The 23,041-nt window shown below is 38.8% G+C and overlaps 2 protein-coding genes across 4 annotated transcripts in view; both read right to left on the reverse strand.

The window, feature by feature from the left end:
• The window catches only part of iars1 (isoleucyl-tRNA synthetase 1), a 58,985-nt gene that overhangs the window by 35,301 nt on the left and 643 nt on the right, over positions 1–23,041 (reverse strand). For all 3 annotated transcript variants that reach the window (XM_074673873.1, XM_074673881.1, XM_074673890.1), the window contains exons 2-13: positions 22,859–22,982; positions 21,882–22,038; positions 21,655–21,774; positions 21,232–21,314; positions 20,447–20,564; positions 20,208–20,355; positions 15,045–15,132; positions 12,617–12,677; positions 12,292–12,387; positions 9,604–9,726; positions 4,051–4,142; positions 2,883–2,981 (exon numbers count right to left, since the gene is read on the reverse strand). In XM_074673873.1, coding sequence (XP_074529974.1) covers positions 2,883–2,981; positions 4,051–4,142; positions 9,604–9,726; positions 12,292–12,387; positions 12,617–12,677; positions 15,045–15,132; positions 20,208–20,355; positions 20,447–20,564; positions 21,232–21,314; positions 21,655–21,774; positions 21,882–22,038; positions 22,859–22,977 — 1,304 coding nt within the window. In that variant the 5' untranslated portion in view covers positions 22,978–22,982. The remainder of the gene's footprint in view (positions 1–2,882; positions 2,982–4,050; positions 4,143–9,603; positions 9,727–12,291; positions 12,388–12,616; positions 12,678–15,044; positions 15,133–20,207; positions 20,356–20,446; positions 20,565–21,231; positions 21,315–21,654; positions 21,775–21,881; positions 22,039–22,858; positions 22,983–23,041) is intronic.
• LOC141798533 (vimentin) lies at positions 6,517–7,653 on the reverse strand. Its single transcript, XM_074680485.1, has one exon. The coding sequence runs from the start codon at positions 7,651–7,653 to the stop codon at positions 6,517–6,519; it is 1,137 nt and encodes a 378-aa protein (XP_074536586.1).

The raw sequence follows: 23,041 nt of genomic DNA on the forward strand, positions 1-23,041 counted from the left end.
TCAAACTAGTTTAAAATAATACTTGGCTGATCTACCAGGGGCTTATACCGTTAGCATTACGTGTCTGAAATTCCTTAAATGACCATCTTTTTCTGCACTGGCTAGCAACATAATGCTTACCTTGCTAGTATGCAAATATTTGTTTGCTAAATGCTCCTCAGGTATGCTTGAAGAAAACTGTTGTCGATCTGTATAAACAGATCAACCTTACAAGCTCAAAATAGTGTTTGCTCTTAAAATATATAAAAATGTTAACTTCCCAAATCTGAAATATTGTTTGTCCTTGCCATCAACAAAGCCTGTCTCATTAAACAGTAACACATAATGTTTCAAGTTACTAGCTTTAAATTGTCTAACCCTTGGCTAAAAAAAATGTGCTAACTAGCTCAAAATAGTGTTTGTCTGCTTTATAGTTAATAAAATGTTAACCTCCACTAGCTTGTAAAAGCACTTCTCTGCATAACATTAGCTACAAATGCTTACCTGACTTGCTAACTAGCTTTAGATGTATATCTTAAGTCATTTGTGTTACAAATGTTAACCAGGCTAGCTAGCTAGCTTAAAACATTTTGTTAGCCATAACACAGTCTATAATTATTGTCTTAACTTGCTTACTCCATGCTGCTTTTAGCTTTTAGTTTTGTGTATTTTTTGTTCAGATAACTAGATATCCTTTTTTCTAATCTTTACCTGGTGGTTGTTGGATGCTAAGCTATTAGTAAATTAACATTAGTAGGTCCTTGATAACTGTCGCTTAAACATTAGCACCTTTTGGATTTTGTTTAGTTTGTCTTTATGTAAAAAAAAATTGTCATACCAACATATCAATATCTACACAAGCATATCAGAATACCCTTTTCTCAACAATAAAACACGGCTTCATCCTCAGTCATTTAGCACCATTATGTAAGTATCCACCTAGTGCATATTTCAAGAATACTCTTAAGTGTTCTTAATTTAGATTACCCAGCTTCAAACATTTAAAGAGAAAGCTGGAACTACTTTATTAAACAATTTAAGAAGCTAACCTGATTCAGGCAGCTAAAGTCTGTTCCAAACAGCTTTAAGCTAAGATTGAAATTCAAAGTCAAATGACAACAAATCATTACCACGATTGGGCCTTTAAAAAAGACAAAATGATTCCTGCCTCACTCAACCCTGAGTGATTTGAGGACCAGTCAATCAACTCCCCATTTCTGCCTTACTTCTAACCAAGAAACTTCATGCACCAGTGGCCAAGACTTCTGCACTTTGGGCTTTAAACCTCACTCCCTTTGAGAGCGCTCATTAATTTTGTCCTTAATTTATTCAAGAAGACAGACATCTGGAGAAATCAGTCTGAACTCTCTCAATAGATACTCAGCCTGAGTCTACCCACTGCACCCTGAGAGTAAAGAGAGATAAAATGAACAAATCACTTTGAGAATATGGTAACTAGCACTTTGCTTTCTGAAGGATTCTCTTAAGTCTCTCATCAGCTCACACGAACTTCTATATAAAGGTACTGAACTCTGCTAGGATTTAGCTTTTTAGGTTGCTGATGAGCTGGCAACTCTCAGTGGCAGACAGACAATCTTCCAGAGACCAGAACACAAGTATAAGAGTGGAGTCTAATCAAAAAGAGAAAAAAACATATCATATAATTATGATTGGAGAATAAGCTTAATTAGAAAGCTGCTTAAGATCATCAACCTAAGTGCTCAGTCACAGGGAGGAATTATTCATGTTAACATGTAATTTCTTTAAATATAACAGTTCAACATATTACTAATAGACAGTTCTCACAAGAGTTCACGACCTGCAAATGTCTGACATTTATTTGCATTCTGTTAAAAAAGTTATTTAAAAAACCAGTGATTAAAACATGGTAACAACTTTTATGATAAATAAAATGTTAAAGTAATATTTTTGACCAAACTGTGATATTCATTTGTTAAAGCTTATAAAATGTGAATAATTTCTGCTTTTGCTCATCATAAGGATCACATGATAGCATTTCTAAATAAAAATACTGAAATTAATATATTCATACTCCTATAAATCTTGAAGATGCTCATAATTAATTGTAGCCCCATTCTACCTAAAACAATGCATAACAGACTACCACGATTATTAATAACTGCAACAGGCATACAACTGTGCTGTATTACATACAGTAATAACCCTCTTAAGATAAGTAATACAATCTTTAAAAGTACTGCACAACCTGTGTGTGTGTGAGTGTGTGTGTGTGTGTGTGTGTGTGTGTGTGTGTGTGTGTGTGTGTGTGTGTGTGTGTGTGTGTGTGTGTGTGTGTGTGTGGCAGTGTGTGTGGCAGTGTGTGTGGCAGTGTGTGTGGCAGTGTGTGTATTCCTGCAGGTTGGTTTAAACATGTGTGTCTGTGCGTCTTCACCTTCCTAGCGGCTAGTCATTCATCTCAGTTTGACAGTCCCATTACCAGAGGCAGCTACTGTGGCTCAGAAAAGAGCAGTGGGAGCACCAGGGGTAATACCACTTAGCAAAGCCATCATGCTGACGCTTACTTTTTCTCCACATTCTGCCAGCACAATTAGCATCATGCTAATGTCCCGCGTGCATCGTAATAAAATGCTTTGATGAGGATTTTGACCCCCATTTAATGAAAAATTAAGAACATCCTTAATACAACTTGCATTTTAAAGCCTATTCTTCTTAATGTGCCCACTGATACATGGCTGTCCTGGAGGGACAAGACCACAAGCAACCTAATTTGGCTTTGCAGGATGGGAGCAGTAATTGTTTTGGGACTGCTACTGCTTACCTCTTGTGCCTAGAAAGTTATTTTAGGCTGCTTGTTTGGCAAGATGGCAGCAGCCACCAAGTCACTTGGCACAAAGTTAAGCTACACCTGTTCCAGGACTTACCAGTAGCATTTGCCGTTGTTATCCAGAAGTCTCTCCACCATGTGTTCCACACGGACAAACCAGCTGGGGACGGCTTTGTAGATCAAGGGTGTGTCTGACCTAAATGTTCAAATATATACAACACAGAACATCATGATGCTGCAAACTAGAGTGTGTGGCGTGTTTTCAGATTAATAGAGTTAAAGAAGCTATTAATTTCAATAAACTGGGATTACTTAAAATTTAAATTTCTGACAGTCCTAATAATGTTTGTTTATTCACATTAATGAATTCTGGCACATAATCAGGACACAGTCTAGACTGTCATTCTTCTTTCTGACATTTTATCTCCTAATTTTTGGTTATGAATTAGCATTTGGCATGCTAACATGCTACACAACCTAGCTAACATGGTTCAAACATATGCCTACTCAATATCTTCATATTATTATCGAAATTAGATTATGTTGACATTAACATGCAGAACTAAGTTAATTTGTGACAAAGTGCAACTTCCTGGGCTACTTGCATGGCTGATGACTTAATCATTACAATTTACAATCTTGTTGGAGTCCTTGTTTGCAGATATTTGTTAACTTAGCTGAACTCATAGCCTAGTAGGTTCAAGAGTATAACTGATGCATGGCTGCCTTCACCACAGCTGACAACAGTTCAATCTCTTCCACCATGTGTTCTTCTGGCTCAAAGAGCACATCTCTGCATTTTTACTGGGTTAATTAATCCTTCTAAAGTCAGCCGGCAGCTGCTGCGAGATAGAGGGTGAATTTTAAAGTAGGTGTGTGTCTCTGGGCCTGCATGTGCCTGTTGGTGAGGATGTGATATTGTGGGACCTTGACAGGTCACCACACTGACATTGTCCTTGTGAATTGATTCAGTGCCGGGACCACAAAAACTCTATTTGATGTCCTACACTGATGGTCCATGCTCCTGAGGGAGGCACAGACACAGACAGGCATCAGACCTCTGCATTCAGACACTTTACTCTGCTTTACTCTCTGACCTCGGGTACATTGTTTGTTCTACCACTACATAAAGCTGTATGTACTGAAGGAGAGCATGTTGGATTCCTACAGCCTTAATATCCACAATGTGTAGGCCTGATCTTTGTCTGGGGAGGGGGGGGGGTATTTTACTACAGTGAGAGCTATTTCATTCTAACAAATCTCACCTCCAGCAGAAAGGGTAGCTATGTTTGAAACTGCTGGCATTCACAAGTCGGCCCTTCTCCTTCAGCCACTTGATGATATTCTTGTCAGCATCCTAAAAGAGAACAAGAAGAAAGCAGACATGATAAACAAATTATACTAATAAGACACATGACTTGAAGTAAATTTTCTTTTACAGAGGGAGACTTATTTTGATGTCTAGGTAAGATCATCAAACTTTGGTGTCTATAAGTTTCTTTCAAACAAAATAATGAGGTTCAAGTCAATAAACTTGAAAACTAGAGGATCCTAACAAAATGCAGAGGGTTCATGCAAATTTGTCAACATTTTGTATTTATAATTCTGATATAGCACATGACCTCAGACTGTTTTGCATTTCAACATAATCTTTCATCAATCTCTGTTACTCAAAGAGGAATCCTGAACTTCTTCATTTTTTTAAATGTTTTTGTGATAACTTTACAGTACCCGCTTGAGACTTTACCTTGGTGTTTGAGGCCATTCCCTCATTTAGCCATTAACCAGTTAGTAGATTCTTATGAAATGACCTCAAAAAATGATCCTTTCGAATGTTTAAAGTCATTAAAATTGGTCTTATTTGTGTATGAAGGTGTGTCAACTGCAAAGCCTCAAGTAGAATGAGATTAAATTCTTAAAGGAGTCCTGTACACCTAAATAAAAATAATGATAATTTTACTTCTGTGCACCACTGGCAGCTTAATAGCTAAGGCTACAAGCATGACAGAAAATCAATAGTCCTATCATTTCTTTATCAACTTGTAATTTTTTTATACAAAATGATGAAAAAATAGTTGAAAGTAGTGTTTTTAAAGAGGAAAGCCTGGACCAATGAATACATCCTGCTGTGATGCTTTCCTTAAAGATTAAAAAAAACACAGCGAACTTACATCTAAGGTCATGATCCGCTCTCACAGCAGTGATGAATTTCATCACACAGACACAGAGAAAAGGCCTGTTTGGTCCTTCAGCTGGTCATGCAATCAGCCCTGAACATCATCAATTATTTTATCTCCCTTTGAGACAAGCTTATTATGAAGTTCACTTGACACTCATAAGTATGAGCTTTCAGCAAGGTGCAAAGTGGAAGACAGTTTTTTGTGACCTTTTTGTGTAAAGAAACCCTCTTAACTCACAGTCATTATTGTTATATCCTGACCTGAGCTCATTAGAAACATGAAAAGAACATCTGTGCTGTGGAGACTCTTTGAATCTCCTTCTCTAATCCGTCGATAACACAAGCCTGTTTCCCCACCTGGCCAATTGAGGATAAACAAGGTATACTTGACATGTTTCAGTGTTACTACCACATATTTGTGAGTCTCCTGGGATCGCTATGCCACTGAGTATAATTACCCTGCAGAGTTACGGACTCAAAATCTGGTATATTTTTTGCTGTAATTATTTTGAACAATGTCAGAATGATGGGGAAAAACAGAAACCTGTGGCTAAGCAAGTTCATTCCTGAGTGGAAATTAAAATGAGTTTTAAAGAGGTGGACAAGGAGCAGATAGAAGGAAAAAAAGATAACAGGACGACGATTGAAATGCAAAGACCGTCAAACCAGTTCAAGAAAAACAATCAATGCAACATTTTGAATGCACTCACTTCAATCTTTATTAAGGTACAGTTGGTCAACATTAGTGTAATTGGACGATGCATGTCTCTCTTGTCAAAACATCTGGGATAATCAAAGGGGTTATCTGACCAGTCACAATATTGATATTTGTCTGCTTTAGTTGGGTCTGATTAAGCAACAAGAAGGCAGTCTCACTGACAAAGAAAGGTAAGTGACAGAATTAAGAGTGTTTGGTTTGATGGGGAGAAGGGAGCTTGAATTCAACAAGAGTTTTGTGAGAGAAAACTAAAGGAAAAGGTTGCGACTGGGGAGACCTGAGGGCTGAGATGAAACCAGATCAGGGGGGAGTGAGGATAACAGGGTTTTGACAGGGTGACAGGGTTGAGCTGGTTAGGGAAAGCAAAAGAAGAAGCAGACAGGCTGTTTTGAAATGATGAAAAAAATTAAAGAGGAATTTGGAAAAAAGCATTGTTATAGAAGATGTAAGGATCAGGGAGGGTGAGTAATCGGGGAGTAGGGATGGGTAAAGAAGCACTATACTGTAAGAATCTCAGACTCTCAAATACAGAATCATAAAAATGAGTTTTGATCAGATACTTTCTGATTAGAATTAATCTTTCTTTTTGAAAAGATCCATACTTATAAGACTCAGAGGGTTTTTTTCTTAAAGTCTACAGAGAACTACAATTTCTTATCACAGCGTTACAAAGAAAACGTTTTCAAACAATACCCTGCCCCTTCAGGTAAAGATTGTGAATTCAGAATATGGGGAAGATTCTTAAGTTCTTTAAATTGAATAAGCTGATTCCTTCTCTCCATGATGCTCTTCTGGTTTCCTCCGCCGCCATTGTTGACTCCACCCTTCAGACTTTCAAGCATCTTTGGTGATCCCCAGCCTCACTTCCTCTCCTTCCAGCAGCTTCCTATAGGTGGCAATCTCCGCATCCAGCTTGAGCTTAATGTGCAGTAGTTCCTGGTAGTCTTGTAGATACTTGGTCATCTCCAGTTTGGTTTCACAGAGCTGGGCCTCCAGCTGAGCTATGACACTCTCAAGGGTTCCCACCTTATCCATGTGGGACATCTCCATGTCCTCCAGCTGCTGCTCCAGGGCTGCGTTACGAGCTCTCAACCCATCAATCTGGTTCTGCAGGTCTGTCACTTGGTTGTGGAAGGTGGAGATCTCATCTTTCATGCTTTTCATTTGCTCCTCGTTCTTGCCTGCGTGCTCCTTAAGGTTTTCGAACTTGTTCTTGTACCACTTCTCAGCTTCCTGCACATTGCGGGCAGCGACGGATTCAATCTCAGCACGCATGTTGCGTAGATAAGCAGCAAGGTCAGGCCGATCGCCGTCCAGCTCTGCTGTGATCTTTGAGTCCTCGATCTGCTTCATAATGTCAGCCACCTCTTCATCATGCAGCTTCTTGAGGAACTCTATCTCAGCCACCAGCTGCTCTATGCGCTTCTCCAGCTCAGCTTTCTGGAGAGTAGCATTGTCAACATCCTGGCGAAACTCCCTCAGGATCATTTCTGCCTCTTCTTTAAGAGCCAGCTCCTCATCCAGCTTAAGTCTCCACACTTCAACCTCTTCTTCGATGTAGCCACGCTCGATATCAGCAGCTCCCTTCTCGTTGGTCAGGGTCTCAATCAGCTCACGCACCTCTTTAAACTTGAGCTCATACTCTTCTCCGATGCCGGTGGGGCCTCCCTTGTAGCGCCCCTGCAGTGCAGTCAGCTCAGCTTGGAGGGCGGCATTCCTCTGCTCCAGTGCCTGGACCTTCTCGATGTAGCCTGCAAACTTGACATTGAGCTCCTGCATCTCCTCTTTCTCGTTGGCATGTTGCTGGTGGATCTCTGTGCCCAACTCCACGGCAGCACCTCGAAAACCAGAGCGACCACGGCTGTCATATGAAGATCCACGGCAGCGTGAAGGTGACGGGCTCTGGACCCTGACCCTGCTGTTTGAGCCGCTCACCTGCAGGCTCTTCTGGGTGTAAGACGAAGCTCTCATGATGCTTCAGAATACAGGTCTGTCTTTTCAATCACGGAGGAACAGCTGGTCACTTTGCTTCTTTGTGTGTGGCTTGAGTGCCGACTGTCGCGCCCTCAGATCACATCTGAGTTTTTATGGGGCAATAAAGAATGTCTCGGACAGTCTAGAAACTCGCGCCTGGTTTTAACATATTTCAAAAGTAGATAATGACAAGCCTCCAGTGAACTGATGCTGCATGCTCTTTATTAGCTAACGCTGTACTGTCAGTGTTCAGGCAGGTCAAGTCCACTCCCTGGCCCTTACACCAGGATGTGAAATAGTGATCAGATCATGCGTGACTGCTATTTTTCACTCACTATCCACTTAGGATGATAATGAAGTTTGGTATGACTGGGGGAAGAGGGCACACAGTGCACTAGTAAACAGTGGTGGAGCGCTTTGGCTACTTGTTTTGCCACACAACTTTGTGACACTGCTCTGATGCTGATTCCCTCAACCCTTCCTAATCATCAAATAAATCATAGATCTAATAGAATATATTTCACAGTTGATACAAACTTGTTTCCCCACTGCTATTTTTTTTCCAGAGTCTAATACCTGAAAATGCAAAACAGCAAAAATAAAAGTCTGAGTGAGCTGCAGGATTCGACTTAACCCATGGCCCAGTGGTCTGAAGCCAGCAAAAGTTTGGGGGCAATTCATTGATGGAAGGAAATCAGAATAATTTATTTCTTAATTATTTTACTGCCATTCTTTAAAGTAAAATCGTTTTAAAAGTTGTCTGTGATATCAAGACACAAGATTGAAGAACAGCACTGTGAGTCACAGATTGACACATGGGAAAGGGGGCAAAGTGTTGAGGTGGTAGCCTTCCAACTTAATGTCCACAAAGAGGAAGAGCTGCTTTAGGGCTGCAGCTATCGAATATTTTAGTATTTGAGTATTCTACTGAAAATACCATCGATTAATCGAGTAATCGGATAAAATACATTTTTGTTTAGTTAAAGAGCGGTTATTTTTCAAATGAAAAGTTTTCTCTTTAAAAAATAGGATTTTCTGAAACAGCATGTCAATAAGAGCACTTGCTTTTAGCTCCAAAATTTGTAAACACACTTTGACACGTTTTTTGTGCCTTGTACATCTCATCAAATGTTGCGGACCCAAATGGCACCCGTTTCGTAGAATGACCCATTAGTCTCCAAACTCCAGAAAAGAAGCTAGATTTGTTGCTAGTTGCTATTTTGTATAAGAGGTAGCTTGAGGGGTTTGAAAACTCTCTTAATATGGCCTCAGCTCTATTTGAAATACCACTCTTTGATCTTTTTCAAAATTAAACGATTCCTCGAGGCGGAGAAAATTACTCGAGTATTTTTTGTAACCGAGTACCTCGACTCATTCGAGGAATCGTTTCAGCTCTAAGCTGCTTTCTATCCTCATGGAAGGAGACACGAGTTGGGGTATGTTTTGTTCAGTTTTCTGACCTTGTTTTGGCAAAACCAATCAAAAGGCGAAGTTTTCCATACTAGATGGGAAAAAAAACAAGCATGACAAAAGCTGATATTATTTACTCTTGTGGGCAGATAGAAGGGGCTCGGTGAAACCAAGCACACAAACAAAAATCAGGTTCTGTTACTCAAGTTGACTTTTCTGCAGATATATTCTCATTAAGATTGATTTTTCCACCCTAAAGAAAGAAGCACCGCAATCTTGAGTAACTGTTTTTACTACTGTTCTAAAATTTAGGACAAATATGCAAAAATCTACCAATATCAATAAACAGGGGGAATAAAAGATGCAAAATAAGAGAGTGGGTGTATAAAAACACAAGAAACGTACTTATGACATAAACCACAAAATAACTCCAGAGAGGAATATACCCATGTATCATGCCAGTGGCCTTTTCCTGAGATAGAAAGCCTGACATGTCTTCTTACCTAATCTGCATGAAATGTTTGATGTGTCACTCACTTTGACGTACTGTCCTGCAAAGTCAGTGACCTCTGAAGTGAAGCAGCCCGAGGCGTCCACAGGGCAGATAGGAGCCTGGTCTCTCTGGATGATGTTGAATTCTGTGCACACCCTGTAATCATCCTACCAAGACAAAAAAAAAAAAAAAAAAAAACAGTTTAAGAGGTTAAGTGGGTGAAAGTTTTTTATATTTCCCTCTTGGCACCTAGTACAAAAAGCAACTTGGAAGAAAAGAAAACACATACCACGCTGGTATTTGAATTGTTTGCTAATTAAGAAAATAAATATTAGACTAATCAAAACTGAAACTAATTGTGAGTTAGAGACCTGAAAATTAAAAGCCATGCGTGACAGCATTATACTCTGTTTTAACTTTAATTATTGGCATCAGCTGTTTAAAAGCAGATATTGGTTGATCGCTGTCATTTTTAAGTCCCATTATTTTCACTCTTTCCTGATAAACAGAAGCATTCATTCTCTAAACCCAGGTCAACGTATATCAAACTGAGTAACTACCTAACCCCTCTGGCAGCCACTGTCACCAGTTTAATCTTATGTCATGACTTCATATTAAATTCCATGTTGTGCTGGTTACTTTCTGCAGTGTTGAAACAAGCACTGCTGGCATGTGGCAGCTATGCATGAAAGATCTGAGTGCTGTCCAGCTGTAAATGTATTTTGTATTCAAACACCCTGTCAAGATCCAAGATGGATGACTCACAGGGTCATTTCACATCTAGTCATAACAACATAAAATTTGAAAAATGTGGGTCTGGGACATGGTTCTTCTCACTGTAAATCTTCAGAGCTAATGTGCTGGATTCTTGTGTTCAGAAACTAAGCAATGTGATCACTGAATAATAGAAGTGTAAACAAGCTAAAGAATCTAGCAATTTAATGTAAACATAGGTGTGATAGTGAAGTGGAAGGTTTACTTCAGGGCCCTGAGAGAGCAGAGGAGAGAGCTAAGACTGAGTGTGTATCCACAGCTGGCTCAGACACAGGGGTATCCATCTGCCCTTGACAAGGGCGTTCAACCCATTAGCAATGACCCAATATGTCTGATATCACTGCAACACTAGCCTTGGAACTGCAGAGGAATATTGATACTTTAGTTTGATACCCAAATAATGAATGAATAGATTAAAAGAGTGTTTGTACACAAAAGTGATGGCACTCGCTGAAACTGAAAACATTTCAGGTGACTGGATGTAAGAAAAACGATTCTTCATCAGTTTTTGTCAAATGTTTTGTAGCAACCTTAATGCAACTTTAGCCCTCCATCTTTACAGAGCACATTACATACACAACCTATTTTTTCAAAGGCTAAGGCACTCAAAGGACCACGCAGAAGAAAACATGTTCATCCCTCTGACAATGTAAAAAGCCTCTGCAAATTCAGACAGCATAAACAAATACAGAAGAAGAAACATAATTGAATTGAGTTGCATCAGAAAAGGCAATTTTTCTGGACAAACAAGGAACACTCAGTGCTGGATTCACTTTCTTACTCTGGGTTGACAGAAAAGCTATCCATAGACTTAGTCCAGACGAATGCTTCCTTGTTTCACTCTGAGGCATTTGAGCGTCTGCAGCTCTGTAAATCAAGCTTACCAGGAGCAACATTTCAAAAGTACATTTTCAACTTCACTTATTTCTAACCACCCAAGAAGTGAAGAATGTTTTAATTAAAAAAAAAGAAGAGGGTGGGTGCTGTGAGCTTGGCAAAGGCGGTTGAGGCAGAGTGACAGAAGGGAGCAGGATCAACAGTATAGGCTGCTTATAGACGAAGGCAAACAAGCAACAACTGACTTCCCTTTACAATTTTCTCAGCCAACAGAGCACTTAAACCTGTGCAGTGTTAAATTTAGGAAAAACTAAATGTATAACTTGGATTTTGTTTTATCTTAAGTTTGAAAGTCTTGGTATGTATGGCTCTTTCTCTCACAGGTCTCAACCACCAGCACATCACCACGACTGTCAAAGTACTGGAATATTTACCAACTTCATCAGAGTATAACTTAGAACTCTGTCTTCACAACTGGTGAAAAACTGCTTCAAGTTGGTGCAAGGTTCTCACTTCTGTTATGATACAAACACACAATTATGGAGTTATTATTCCCCTACAACGCTGTTTATTTACAATTATTTTAAATACCTAAAGTATACTACCATCATATGTCCCCTTAATTGAACATTTTGTCAGGTAATATTTCACTAATATAGTATATAATATAGTGCCTTAATGCATTTTCATGATTTATGCAAAGCACTTTGAGTTCTTGTTTATTCAGAAGTACTTCATAAATCAAGATATTTTCGTAAAAATGATCATATATTGATGCTTTGTTTTAATTGGTGGTTTTGATTTCAATACCAGTCACTAAACTTTCAGTATCTTTCAGGGCATTTTAAAAAATCGTAAGGCATTATTTATGTTTTTTCTACTCCAAAAATCATGAAAAAATGTCAGTTTCTTCTCCCTGGTTATGTCTCTGATACCACCTCTCTGAGGAAGGATCAGAGGTTCATGGGACTTTTCTCTACCATTATACCCTAGTGTGTAGCAGATTAGATGCAATAGGGGCAAACATTTCCTGTAAAAGTATTATGCAACTCTGTAGTCCGTGCTTTGCAACAACACACATTAAGTAAAAAAGCTGCAAAACAGGGTAAGACACCACTTACAGCTCCAAAGTAAGGTGCCTGGTGGACCACTCCAGTACCCTCCTCTTCCTTGACGTAGTTATCAATCACCACCTGGAATGCTCCTTTCTCCCCGCACTGCAGAGAAACCAGGAAGAGGAAGAGGAGGGTTAGATGAAGGAGGCAAAAGAGATAGAGCCACAGGCAGTTACACAGAGATTAGGCTACAGATTTAGTAACTATAACCCCAGACATCAATTTGTTGCCCGGTAGGTAATTAAAGGGAGACATGGCTCTGTCTTCATTTGAAGGCTAGAGAGACATAAAATTGCAGACCAACAGGAAAAAGAACACAGAGACTACAAACCTTGGCGAAGTACGGGAACAGAGGTTTGTATTTCTTTCCCTTCAGTGCCTTACCAGGAAATCTAAAACACAGGAAACACAAGTTTTTGTTTATGTATCTGTCATTCTCCTGATGTGCAAAAACAGAATCTACAAGGCACAACTTTAGACAACATACATGTTTAATTACATTCCTTTATAGATGAAGGAAACACTGCGCAAAAAGATGGCTTAATATGATGCTTCAGGGGAGTATTTTTTTTCTTGGGTTGTATGGGTCACTTTTAAAATCCTATTTTCCTCCCCCATCTACTTTTCAATTTCTACAGAGTCCCTGAGGGGTCGCAATGGGATTTTATTTCATAAACTACTTCCGCGTCACCTTGAAATAAGTTCTGCAATCCCTCACAAGATTTTTTCACCCAAACCACAGAAACAGTTTGTATGATGATGATGCTCATTTATTTTGGAAACTCTGAGAAGTCATTTAAATTCACTCATAATAATGAGTAATTTATCACCCAAATATTTAATAAATCATGATGAAAGAGAATGAGAGAAAGTAAGTCAATGCCGCCCAAATTTGTCTTACCTGAATTTCTTACAATTTATGAATGAACACTGTTGTGTTACCATAACCTGATTCCAAAGCTCTTAATTTGAGACGCTCTTCCACTTCCATGCCTTTCTCCTTAAATGGCATTGGCTAGCAGCTACATCAAGTCCCACGTCATATGGGTGGATGGGCTTAAATACTCAAACTAAACATTGTAAAACCCCTCTTAATCAAGGAGTCTGCAAAAGTATTTTTTATAGAAAGTGTAATAACACTGTAATAACAGTGTAATAGTTTGACAACAGTGTAATAGTAAACAGAAATTATATTTTTTGACAAACACCCTAAAAATAAGATTTTTATTTAAGCATTTATAATAAGAAAAGCAAACTAAAGAATAAACACAGAGACAGATGTGTCCTCTTTTAAGCCAGCTGTGTAAAATACTTTGATGCTTTTAATGCTTTATTCTGACTGGTCAATACTCCAAAATGAGGGTTCGTTACTTTTCAAGAGCAAAGCACTCCCAGAGACAACCAGACCCAAAAAAGCAGTGAAGGGCGGGAATGAGGCTGCAGGTTGGGTTGAACGAGGGTTAGCCTCATGGGGGGCATAAGCTAACTGCTAGGCCATAATGCTGCCGTAATTGGTGAAAATTTATATTACTTTTATTTTATTTTGAAAGCTTTAAACCTTAGGCTTGAGGTTAATGGCTTTTGTTCTGACATTTAACAATTCATTTTGAGAGTCTAAATGACCCAGAATTTGGAATCAATTAAGAACTGGAATTGATGAGCAGAACTGCAACAAAATCAATAAAATGTGTAAAGGTACGCATCCCTGAGTGAGACAAAATAGAGCACATCATCATTTCATTTGTCATTTTTGGAAAAATTCAAAATGACAACTTTTTGGCTTTATGGCTTTCTTTTTTTCCAGATTCTTGCAGGTATGATTATTAGTTCCTCTTTTTACCTATAATGATATTGTTCATGTCGTATTTCCTCCGAAATGAAGTCACTAGTTTTACCGATGTACTCAGTCACAACAAGTTTGAAATTGTTCCATTTAAATGTTTTGTAGTTTATCAATGAATTCTCATCGTCTTGATTGTATTTTAACTTTAAAAACCTTTTACATGCAGAGAAGCCATTGGCTGGAGCCACACTGCCACTCCTGTTTAAGATGGCTTCAGGTCTGTGACCAAAATGTTGCCATAGTTTTTCTTTCTGGACCTTTTTCTTCTTGGCCAGTGTGTAGGATTTTTTTGTTTTCTTCTGGTAAATTTGTTCTTTTTTGTCTTTATCCAACGCATCTGCCTGAGGAGTAGATGTGCGAAGATCTGTGTCTTTTTCTGGCTTTTTGGCTTTACCTTTAATAACTATTTTAGATTTATCTTTCCTATTTCTTCAGTTCTTATCTGGGTAAAAAAAAGGAAAAAAATGTAGAGTGAGAATTTTGTTGTAGCTCAGCCGGCTGAGACTGTAATCCACTTTCACAACCTGCTCACTGTATATGTATTAGGGCTGGGCGATTATGGTAAAAATAAGAATCCCGATTATTTTAAGTGATATTGAAATCACGATTAATATACACGATTATTTATTTATTCAAAAACTTCAGTACTGATTTAAACACAACTTGAAGGACCAGCAAAGGGCACATACAGTATTATTGATACACATAAGTCACAAACACTCGCTGTGGCTGCACATGGAACACAGAAGAGCTATGAAGCACAGGAACTTGCATACATCTACACTGTGTGGCATATTAATTGTTTTTCTTCGATTATATTGTTTTTATGATTGTCAGATGGCAAAATTGAAATCACAATTAAAATCCGATTAATTGTCCAGCCCTAATATGTATCACCCTTTGGTTGGGTACTTACTTATCTAGCAGGGTGTACTCGCTCTCCGACTTGAACAGAGCTCCCAGCCTGGCCTCCATCATAATGTAGGTCTTGTCTGTCGCATTATCTGAGGGACAAATTAGAAAAAAGCACACATGAATGATTGGATGAGAAACTGTTTAACACTTTGCTTCCAGGCATGTGTAGTGGATAAATGAAAACATGTCATCAACCTGGAGCTTAGTTTGCTTCTGTGACTCTTATACATAGTGGAAAACATCTATGTTAAGGATTAATACGGTTGAAACAAGAACATAGCTAATGACTACTTAAAGGGCAGTCTTCAGATTAGATGAGAAAAAAGATTCCGTTTTTCTGTTCTTCCCTGCCTTCAAAAGCACGAATGAAAACAGGTGGAGTGATAATAAAACGACAAATCAATAGGATGTAAAATGATTTTTTTCTGCCATCCAAACAGCCCTGCAGCAGGATTTATGTGTATTGACTGTACATCATTCTGATGCACAACACCTCATTAAACATGGTGTAATCCCAGGCATCTAATGGGTGGATGCAAGTCTGCTTAACCTCAGTGTCAAGTCCTGCTTCACAATGATATACTGAGCCATGAAGTCAAGGTCAGGTAAAGATCCCATCATGTTACAGAGAACAGCACAGCTTTCTGAAAAGTTGCAGCCTCATGTAGGATAACTGGCTGACATTTTTAGGAAACGGAGCCCTCCTGGAAAACTAGCCGAAGGGGGAATATAGAAAAGATAAGAGAGCAGCAGGGACAACAGTTGTGAGGAGGGCAAAAACCAAATGGCCTGTGACAGTGAGACACAAAAAAGAAAAGAGTGAGAGAGAAGAGGGCATCAATAAAAGATGTTTCTGTCTTCCCCTCAGTGGTGTGACAAATGACTGCACAGCTCAGACCTGCTGCTGCTGCTGCTGCTGACAGCTCTCAACTCAAACAGCGACAGAGGCAGCGAGGGAATGAAGACAGACACAAAAAGACACAGACTGAGCGAGAATCAGAACAATGAAGGACAGAAACAGGTGGATGTGGAGGTAAAGAGAGCAGGATGGAAATGAGGAAGGGAAAGGAGTAAAAGAGGACAGTGGGAGAAAAAAAGAGACTGAGCTGATACAGAAAAAAACAGTCATTGGTATTCTGAGGCGGTCTCCCATGCAGCACCGCACAGGCGGTGCCATCAGGTTAGCAGACTGTGCTTCAACAGTGCCCCCTGCAGGAACAAAACGGCTATGACAACGTGGTTTGAATCTAGGTCACCCCTTTAAAATCTCCCCAGTTCCTCTCATCACCGGAAACCAAAAACTACAGCAGGAGGGTAACACAAAAACACTCACCACCTCTCTGGAGGATTTTCTTTTTTTAAGTGTTTTAACAAGGACATCACTTTTTTAGAGTGACCTGATTGCATGTTCATCCACATTCCTCTGTGCTGGAAAACACACATGAACAACACTTTATGGTTAGGTTACAATAACTTTGCTTAGATCTGTGAGGGACATTTGACATGACTCAGCAGAAAAAAAGTAAAAAAGAAGTTAAAAATGAAATAAAAGAAAAGCAGGGTGTCTTTAGTCCAGACCAGCAAAAGCAACCTGCACACAATCATGTCAAGTTTTCAATAACGTGTTTTGAAGGGCTGCGTCATATACTGTAACTATATCAGACAGTATTACAAAAAAGATGCGGCCCAGTGTAGTGGTATAAACAGATCTTAATCATGCATTTTGTTCTTATTGACAAAAATCTAAAAAGATGTAGCAACATTGTACTTCAGGGCATGTCTGTAGCGTTCTCCCTAGAAAAACTATTTTAGATTAAAATTAAAATTTTAATAGTTTCTGGATTGCAAGCAGGATTCTGCATGGAAATATTACATTTGATAATGTCTAAATTAATTGATGAGCTGCAGGGGTTTATACTTAATATCAGAATCAGAAATATTGTATTTATCCTTGTCTTCAGGGGAAATTCAGTCATTACAGTTTTCATAATACACAATAAATTTACATAAGAGTTATAACAGATAGTAAAAATATATAAGGAATAAATACTGCAATAAATAAAATAACAAAAGTAGGAAGAAGTGCAGAATAATTGAATCAAGACTTAACAGAATTTTTTTTTTCCCTATCAGCAGGACACTCAAAGGCGCAAAGCTGTGAATTTTAACAATTTTGACCTCACTGGACACTGCATCTTCTTGATTTTCTGTCCACCTGGTTGTTGTCTGTGGTTTGCATGTATTAGAAGACTTATCACAGAAGACAAACAGCTTTCAGGTTAGCCCTACATCACTGATTTTACATTTTAAACATCCATTCAGGAGTGCCATTCCAAAGTCATAGCTTTTCCTTGCAAAATCACTTCTGAGAAAATGATTGGTGTGACTAATGCAATAATCTATTTAATGGTCTTTTGTTTAAATCTTGAAGGCCATCCCACGTAGGAGAGCAGATAGTGTGTATAATGAACCCACATGAACATCAGTTGTGCCTTTGTATGAGGTTACTGCTCATGAGAATAAAGTGTCTGGTTTGTTGCAGATAAACAAAAATGTAGTCACAGAGAGTCCCTTTTCTTATTTCATCACACATAGCCAAAGGCTGAAGAGTCTAACACACTACAGGACAGAAATCCCTTCCTCTGGGTGCAAATTGCAAAGGCAGCACTCCCCCTCTGCTGTTAATTTGTTCCTGTTTGTTCTTTCTGAATAAAAACACCACAGCTGATACTGTGGACCACAACATTCAACCCACAGGGGAAAAAGATCTCCAACAGAAAACTTAGGCCTTAGGCTACAACATTTGAAACAACACTGTCCCACAAAACAACCAATCCTGGTAATTCAAGCCATCCACAACACAAACATGTTTGTGGACAGGTTGTTAAAGCAGATAGTTCCTTTTTTCCCCCACGAGGAGGAGAAGAAAGTACAGACAGCAGCAAAAAACAAAAAAATAATGTTTTTTTTCTGACATGAAGATTAAAGTAACTGGACCACAGGAGAACATTGGGAACAACTTCAAGTGGGAAAAACATTTCAGACCAACACACTGTGCAGGTAAACAATCAGTCCCAGTGAGCACAAGAAGGTTGTTTATCAACTCTTATTCTGCCATACACGTCATATTTTAAGTTTAAGGTGCGAAGATGTTCACACCGCACAATAGGGGGCAATTCATCATGGATCTAGAGAAAAGACGAATGTTTTTATAACTGTGCAGTTTAGGGCACAACGGATCACAATGAACCCTCCAAGACAACACTACTTTATTTTCTTCACTCTATAAACACTGAACCAACTCTAATAATCTATACAAGCAGAACTCAGAATATTATTTATTGAGCTACTGCTTCAAAAAGTGACTTCAAAAATATTTTCTAACCCAATTGTTTACATTAATATTACAAACATAATATAACCACTAATAAGATCTGTCAGTGAAAATTATGTTTCTGTATTCTTGCGTGCTTTCTTGTGTGACTTCTGACAATTTTGACTGCTAAACAGAAGCCTAAGGTTCATTCAGTGGGTGTCTGTCTAACTGTGCACAAGCAGCTCTTGCAGTGCATGTTAGCATTTTTTCATACAAAGCAGACATGTACATATAAACATCCAGACTTAAGCTTTTTTTCCCGCTTCTTGAGTCAAACTTTAGTAGCAGTTAGAAAACAAACTGTTTTCATATCATATTTCATAAAACCAAACCGTTGTGGTGCCATTTGTTAATCTGCTTTCTTAACACTGAGACTGCTGCTTGACACTGTTGCACCTCAACTGGACAAATAAGATAGCACACTTAATATTTGAGTGTCCAGCTGATAGACACTGGAGTTATTGTGTATAACAAAATTTTATGGCATGCTGAGGCATTTGAGGCAGTTTTTACCTCCAAGTAACTGTAGTAGGGGTGTTTGTGTAATAAGAACATTCAAGACATTTTTGAGGGCATTATCAGATTTGAATATCTGACATCCTGTTCTGTTCTTTAGTAGTCGAAACATTTATTTGGTCTGATAACATACATTATAACGAAACAGTTCTTGTAACTAGACCAGTGTGAATTCTCCTTTTTTCTAACTACCGTATTTTCTGCACTACAAGGCGCTTCGGAGTACAGGGCGCACCTTCAATGAATGGCCTATTTGAAAACTGTTTTCATATACAGGGCGCACCGCATTATAAGGCGCATAGAGTAGAAGCTATAGTAGTGGCTGGGGTTGCGTTATGCATCCACTAGATAGAGCTGCGCTAAAGGGAATGTCAACAAAACAGTCAATAAGTCAGTCAAACTCAGACTACATCTACACGAAGCCGCATATTTTCCTATCCAACTATTTTCTGTGCCGTTTTCAAAAAAAAGTGCGCTGTAAAGACGAAGCCGTTTCTGCCGTCCACAAAAGCCGTTTCCAGAGATCAGTTCAAATGCCAGAGCTTTTTTTTTTTTTTTTTTTTTTTTGGGGGGGGGGGGGGTGTATTGCTCTAACAATGAACAAGAGGAGAAACAGGTCGGCCTGTGAGCTAATGTTAGCACTTAGCAGAATTCCTCTTTACAGGTTCTTACTGCTTACCGCTGTTACTCCTGCTACGCCCACTAACTATGGTAGGGGTATATATATAAGGCCATCGGATTATAAGGCGCACTGTCGGCTTTTGAGAAAACTGAAGGCTTTTAGGTGCGCCTTGTAGTGCGGAAAATACGGTAACATGTTTCAAGGTGTGGTTGTCCTACCTGAAGTGACAGGATGACCACATCCTTGACATTCGATAGTCTGCTATCAAAACCAATATCATACACCTCATAAACATTAGTAGGCTTTAAATTTAAAAGGAATGTTTGGCCCACAACTGGTGCATACCAAAAAAGGATGTCACCTTAGTGATTTATGTTCCTTGGCAATGTATTCAGTTTGAGTGGATCATTAGCAGAACACTGTCAGGAGTAGAACACAAAAAGTTACCAGTTGACTGATTGCAGAATGGGTTGTTCTTTTGGAGTGGGGAGAAAAACTAAAATCATTGACCTTTTAACTCTGTAAGAATGCATGAACCTGGCAGGATGGCCAATGAAAAGTCTATGTGAGGGAAACAACCACATATACCTAGTTTGTATGCAGGGTAGCATGTAACTTTAGCAGGTTTTGTACCAAACTTTGTCTCTCACCTTTAACTTTGACGTATGAGAACTCAGGGTTAACGCAGAGAGCCAGGTTACTCGGCAGAGTCCAGGGGGTGGTCGTCCAGGCAATCAAAGCCACATCCTCATTCTCAACCAATGGGAAGTTGACGATCACAGATGGGTCCTGAACATCCTGAAGATCAAAACAAACAGAGATGCAGAACTCAGAATGATATTTACTCCTAGTCAGTACTAGAAAATAACAGGTTATGGTTTCTACAAACCTTGTAGTTCTGATGGGACTCAAAGTTAGACAGCGGGGTGTTGCAGGCAGTAGAGAAAGGCATGACTTTGACACCTCGGTAAACCAGACCCTTGTCGTACAGTTGTTTGAACACCCACCTTAAGTAAGACAAGACAAAAAAAACCTTTAAGAATTGCACTTTGACTTAAGGACTGAAGTCTTTTCAAGAAGACAGAGGAATAGATTCATAATTTTTCTGTGGATTTGACTGAGATCCTCCCATGGCTTGCAGAGAAAGATCAACAAGCCATGGAAGGATGGCAGAGCTAAAACTGAAATGAGAGTGTCCTGGAGCCTTTGTGCCTCCTACACCCTTCATGTGTCAAGCATCAGGGTACAGTAGTATGTGGAAATACAAGAAGAAGCAGAGTTCATATGCCAAACACTTGTTGGAAATGTACCATATGACTGTGTTCTTTGTCTCTGTGTAAAATATAAAAAAACATAAAAGAAAAAAACTCAATAAAGGAAACAGACAGACCCCAGACATATTAAGTTTTGTCTGTATTACATTCATATTATTGTGCTTTAGGTGTTTTATTCTAAGTAGATAGTGACTTATTCAGTGACATCTTTGTACTCCTAGAGCTTCCCTCGGGATGATAATGAAGTTTAAAAGAGATGTTTTAGCGGAATCAATAGAAATCTCTGATGAAAATTACTTTATGCTTTAAGCAAAGTAAATGGAGCCTAAATGTAACTTAGTGAAATACACATGGTGAATGCATCTTTAAGTTAAAAGTTGTACTTGTGAGACTTTCATACCAGACTGACTCCATGAACCAAGGGTACAGAGTCTTGTAGTCATGTTTGAAGTCAATCCACCTTCCCATTCGAGTCACGGAAGTCTAGAAAAAAAGAGACATATGTTAAGAAAAGTAGAACATCATAATCATCCTATACGAAAATTATGTTGGGGAAGTTAATCTAAAACAGACAAATAAAAATAGAAAATAATCATGACTGCTCTTCCTGTACAAGTTCACTATACTGTTTCTAAAGCAGCATGTACAAAGCAGATTAAAATTTACTTTTCCAAAGAGACTTTTAGTCATTTGATAAGATTCAGAGTTTCCTTTTCTGTGTTGTTGGGTCATTTCAGTGCCATTATTGTTTTTACTGCTATTGTAACATTTTGTAAAGCACTTTGTAATTTAGCTCTTTAGCCTCCTTATTACCCATTCTTACCTCCCACTCGTTAGAGTACCTCATCACAATGTTTCTGCACTGCTTGTTGTACTCAGCAATACCCATTTTTGCCACATCCTCTGGGCCTTTGATCCCCAAAGTCTTATCAATCTCATACTCCTACAAAACAAAAGAGCAAAAAATTAAACCACAAGTTAATCTATAAACTTGAAGCAGGGCTGAGTAAATCCTGATTTTCCTGAATAACCAGGAGTGCAGATTCTTACCACAGGCAGGCCGTGACAATCCCAGCCAAAGCGCCGATCCACATGGAAGCCACTTTGGTGAGCAAAACGAGTGACAATGTCCTTAATGGTGCCAGCTAGGATGTGTCCATAGTGAGGAAGACCAGTGGCAAAGGGAGGTCCATCATAGAATGTATACCTTATTAAGAAAATAAGAAAAAAGTGATTACTCTCTCACACACACAGTTGTATGTGCAACATTTACACTGCTTAATATACAAGTACATCTATAATGACTTCATTCAGGAAAAAAAGCTACTTTTACATTCTTCAATATATCTTCAAAAAAATTACAGGACAGCAGGACAGAGAGAGTGACTGTTGTTGTGTTAATATCTAGACACTAATATTTACACGTCGACAATGATTTGTTTCAGTAATTTCACTAAATAAAGTTTACACGGTTTGCTTGAGGCCGAAGTTCATCTTAGATGCTGCTGATTCAATGTCCTCATGACATCATTTTTTGTCGGCTGCAGAGGAGAATGATCATGCCCAATTTTTATTCCAACAATTAATTACAAATTTCTACTTTTAGTTCAACCAACAAGTACTGACATACACAAAGACTGTCATTTAAAATATATGATGTAATCAAACAACTTCTGGTTAGCCAGGAAATACAGCGTTTAAGTTGGCAGTGCTATAGCTGGAATTATAATTGACACAAACAACTCTTCACCTCTGCCAATGATACAAGAACACGACCAAGAAGCCATGAAGACTTGGTAGCTGGTACTATCCATAAAACATGAACTACACAACAAAAAAAACTAGTTACAGTTTTTAGAAATTGGACTTTTCAACACCCATTAAATTTCCCAGATTGATTTTGGGCTACCATAAATAAAGACTGAAATTACTGAAAACAGCCACACTTCAGGAAAAAGACAAAGAAACAACTCAGTTTTAAAACTGTTTGAAGTAAAACAAAACTTGTGAACCAGAAACTCATTTACTTAGGCCTGTTCTTGGACTGTTTTAGGCATTCCTGAAAGCAATCCTTGTCTTTCCACTGCTGCAGGATCTTCTCCTCCTCAGCAGGAAAGTTGATCGACTCAGGGACTCGCTCCACCATGATGTCTGCAAACCACACAAAAAAATGGGACTTAATGAACTTGTAGGGATGGGAGACAAAAAAA

Source organism: Halichoeres trimaculatus, unplaced genomic scaffold (assembly GCF_033239565.1).
Source record: "Halichoeres trimaculatus isolate MK-OKI-2021-1 unplaced genomic scaffold, fHalTri1.1 fHalTri1_scaffold_1, whole genome shotgun sequence".
Taxonomy (NCBI): Eukaryota; Metazoa; Chordata; class Actinopteri; order Labriformes; family Labridae; genus Halichoeres; species Halichoeres trimaculatus.